Source organism: Procambarus clarkii, chromosome 37, assembly GCF_040958095.1.
Source record: "Procambarus clarkii isolate CNS0578487 chromosome 37, FALCON_Pclarkii_2.0, whole genome shotgun sequence".
NCBI lineage: Eukaryota > Metazoa > Arthropoda > Malacostraca > Decapoda > Cambaridae > Procambarus > Procambarus clarkii.
This window is the reverse complement of record NC_091186.1, coordinates 14,132,585-14,136,197: the sequence shown is the minus strand read 5'-3', so window position 1 is coordinate 14,136,197 and position 3,613 is coordinate 14,132,585. Positions and strand designations below refer to the sequence as shown.

At 59.1% G+C, this 3,613-nt stretch overlaps 1 protein-coding gene across 1 annotated transcript; it reads left to right on the top strand.

Annotated features, from left to right (window-relative positions):
* The first annotated feature begins 340 nt into the window (after positions 1-340).
* LOC123765909 (proline-rich protein 36-like) lies at positions 341-1,819 on the top strand. Its single transcript, XM_045754774.2, has one exon. It carries the CDS (start codon positions 341-343, stop codon positions 1,817-1,819), a length of 1,479 nt encoding a protein of 492 aa, XP_045610730.2.
* Positions 1,820-3,613: the final 1,794 nt, after the last annotated feature.

Here is a 3,613-nt window from a genome sequence, read left to right as displayed (position 1 = left end):
TTATATATAGATCTTGACCATGAAATTTTTAGGTGGGTCATTGATATGATTTTTTTTTAAAAGGAAGCACGAAAATTGCTTTATTGTGTAATTTTTTTATTATTGCTTCCTTTCTTGTCATATATATATTATTTGTAATTCCCATTTTCTATCACTTGCTCTGCTAAGTGTTCTTTCACTTTATTCTCTGCTTCCAATTCTCTTTCGCTTCTCCTTTCTCTTCACTGCTCAGCTGAGAGACTATACCAGTCTCCAAAACCAATTTTGCTTACAGTAGCCGCAGCCGGCGGTGATAGGAATCGTGTTCATTTGCATGTAAGCAGGAAGGGTTGGAATTAACATGTTGTGGGAGAGGCCGCCCCATAAACCTCTCCTCACCAGGGGGCAGCTGTTCCTTCGCCCCTCTCCAGTGGTGGCACCTCCTCCCTCGCCTCTCTCCAGTGGTGGCACCTCCTCCTTCTCCAGTGGTGGCACCTCCTCCCCTCTCCCCTCTCCCCTCTCCAGTGGTGGCATCTCCTCCCTCTCCAGTGGTGGCACCTGCCCCTTCGCCTCTCTCCAGTGGTGGCACCTCCTCCCTCTCCAGTGGTGGCACCTGCCCCTTCGCCTCTCTCCAGTGGTGGCACCTCCTCCCTCTCCAGTGGTGGCATCTCCTCCCTCGCCCCTCTCCAGTAGTGGCACCTCCTCCCTCGCCCCACTCCAGTGGTGGCACCTCCTCCCTCGCCCCTCTCCAGTGGTGGCACCTCCTCCCTCGCCTCTCTCCAGTGGTGGCACCTCCTCCCTCGCCTCTCTCCAGTGGTGGCACCTCCTCCCTCGCCTCTCTCCAGTGGTGGCACCTCCTCCCTCGCCCCACTCCAGTGGTGGCACCTCCTCCCTCGCCCCTCTCCAGTGGTGGCACCTCCTCCCTCGCCCCTCTCCAGTGGTGGCACCTCCTCCCTCGCCCTTCTCCAGTGGTGGCACCTCCTCCCTCGCCCCTCTCCAGTGGTGGCACCTCCTCCCTCGCCCCACTCCAGTGGTGGCACCTCCTCCCTCGCCCCTCTCCAGTGGTGGCACCTCCTCCCTCGCCCCTCTCCAGTGGTGGCACCTCCTCCCTCGCCCTTCTCCAGTGGTGGCACCTCCTCCCTCGCCCCTCTCCAGTGGTGGCACCTCCTCCCTCGCCCCTCTCCAGTGGTGGCACCTCCTCCCTCGCCCCTCTCCAGTGGTGGCACCTCCTCCCTCGCCCCTCTCCAGTGGTGGCACCTCCTCCCTCGCCTCTCTCCAGTGGTGGCACCTCCTCCCTCGCCTCTCTCCAGTGGTGGCACCTCCTCCCTCGCCCCTCTCCAGTGGTGGCACCTCCTCCCTCGCCCCACTCCAGTGGTGGCACCTCCTCCCTCGCCCCACTCCAGTGGTGGCACCTCCTCCCTCGCCCCTCTCCAGTGGTGGCACCTCCTCCCTCGCCTCTCTCCAGTGGTGGCACCTCCTCCCTCGCCTCTCTCCAGTGGTGGCACCTCCTCCCTCGCCTCTCCAGTGGTGGCACCTCCTCCCTCGCCTCTCCAGTGGTGGCACCTCCTCCCTCGCCCCTCTCCAGTGGTGGCACCTCCTCCCTCGCCTCTCTCCAGTGGTGGCACCTCCTCCCTCGCCTCTCTCCAGTGGTGGCACCTCCTCCCTTGCCCCTCTCCAGTGGTGGCACCTCCTCCCTCGCCCCTCTCCAGTGGTGGCACCTCCTCCCTCGCCCCTCTCCAGTGGTGGCACCTCCTCCCTCGCCCCTCTCCAGTGGTGGCACCTCCTCCCTCGCCACAGGGAGCCACAGCACACATGGGTGCCTGTCAGGCCACGAGGCTGAAAGGCAGAAGTGTGTTGTTTAACAGTCACTTTGAGTGGTTAGAGAAGTGGCCTCAACTCCCCAGTTAACAAGTGGCTGTGATGGGCTCCACACGTTATTAACTGCCAATTAAACCCCCGAAGATCTTCCTTCGAGTCATAAAATCTTAGATTTCTGGACCAGTGGACGACCACCAGCCAGGCTAGAACGACTATCCCCGCCCCGTGAGACTATCCACCAGCATGCCCCATCTCCGAGCCACGACACTAACATCCCACTGGAGTCTTTACGACTAATTTACATACGTATAAATATCCTGACAGTGAGTTTAACGTTCGGAGTTTATTAGACGTGTCTACCGCTGCCGACTTTCCTATCACAGCCACACTTAAAACAATAAGCCACTGCACACCTCCTTGCAACAGCTTCCGAATTGCATGATGCCGCTGTCGTGCTGCGTAGCGGAGACAGCCCCCCTCCTCGTCTCTCCGGAGTTGCGGGCGTGCTTCCCGCGCGCGCCTATACTCACCCACGCCTACGCCTTCTCTCCCGCGCCCCTGCTCTTCCTCCTCCTCCTGGTTGCTCTGCCATGAATAGCAGCCATGTTTTAACCCAAGCTGAAAGTAATTATGATAGACCAAGTCTGTAAGGCTGAGAGTGGTGGCAGCTCGCGAGCCTGGCGCTTATGGGGCCCTCGGCGCCTAGCGGTCTTCTTCTCTCTCTCTGCCAGTTAACTCAGCGCACCTGTCCAGGACCGTAGATTCTCAGATAAGGCAAATGAGATGACTGGAGGAGATGGAGATGAGTTGTGGCCAGAGAGAGAGAGAGAGAGAGAGAGAGAGAGAGAGAGAGAGAGAGAGAGAGAGAGAGAGAGAGAGAGAGAGAGAGAGAGAGTTCCTGTGTGTATCCTGCGCAGTGGCGGCGGCGCAGGCACGGACGAAGGCGTTAGGATGCCTAAGGATGCTGCCAACTAAAATGGCGTCGTGTCGGAAATAGAAAAGGTGTTTTGATGAGAGGTGCTATCGTACGTCACGGCTCCCAGACGTACGGGAGAACGACGTATAGTGAGGAAATAAACATCGGAAAAGATTGAGGGAACGTAGATTAGTCGGCTCTGATGGCCACGGCCAAAAGGAAAAGAATAGGGAATTTGGATAAGGAGTAGTGGAGATGAAGAGGAAGACGAGATAAAGTGGGTATTACTGATGCATCAAGACAAAGGTGCTTGCTGAGAGAGGGAAGGAGTTAGTGGAGCACAGATATGGTGAAGTAGAGAGCAGCGTACAGGTCGGGATGGGAGGCAGGCTGCTTCTGGCTGTTGATGTGAGGGCACGGAGGGCAGGAGGGACGGCAGTGAGGGCTAGAGGGAGGGCAGTGAGGGGCTAGAGGGAGGGCAGTGAGGGGTAGAGGGACGGCAGTGAGGGCTAGAGGGAGGGCAGTGATGGCTAGAGGGGAGGGCAGTGAGGGCTAGAGGAAGGGCAGTGAGGGGTAGAGGGAGGGCAGTGAGGGGTAGAGGGAGGGCAGTGAGGGGCTAGAGGGAGGGCAGTGAGGGGTAGAGGGACGGCAGTGAGGGCTAGAGGGAGGGCAGTGATGGCTAGAGGGGAGGGCAGTGAGGGCTAGAGGAAGGGCAGTGAGGGGTAGAGGGAGGGCAGTGAGGGCTAGAGGGGAGGGCAGTGAGGGCTAGAGGGAGGGCAGTGAGGGGCTAGAGGGAGGGCAGTGAGGGGCTAGAGGGAGGGCAGTGATCGGCTAGAGGGAGGGCAGTGAGGGCTAGAGGGGAAGGCAGTGAGGGCTAGAGGGAGGGCAGTGAGGGCTAGA

What these genes read in the sequence shown, in the direction of transcription:
- LOC123765909 (XM_045754774.2), top strand. Translation starts at nt 341, where the DNA reads ATGTTGTGGGAGAGGCCGCCCCATAAACCTCTCCTCACCAGGGGGCAG.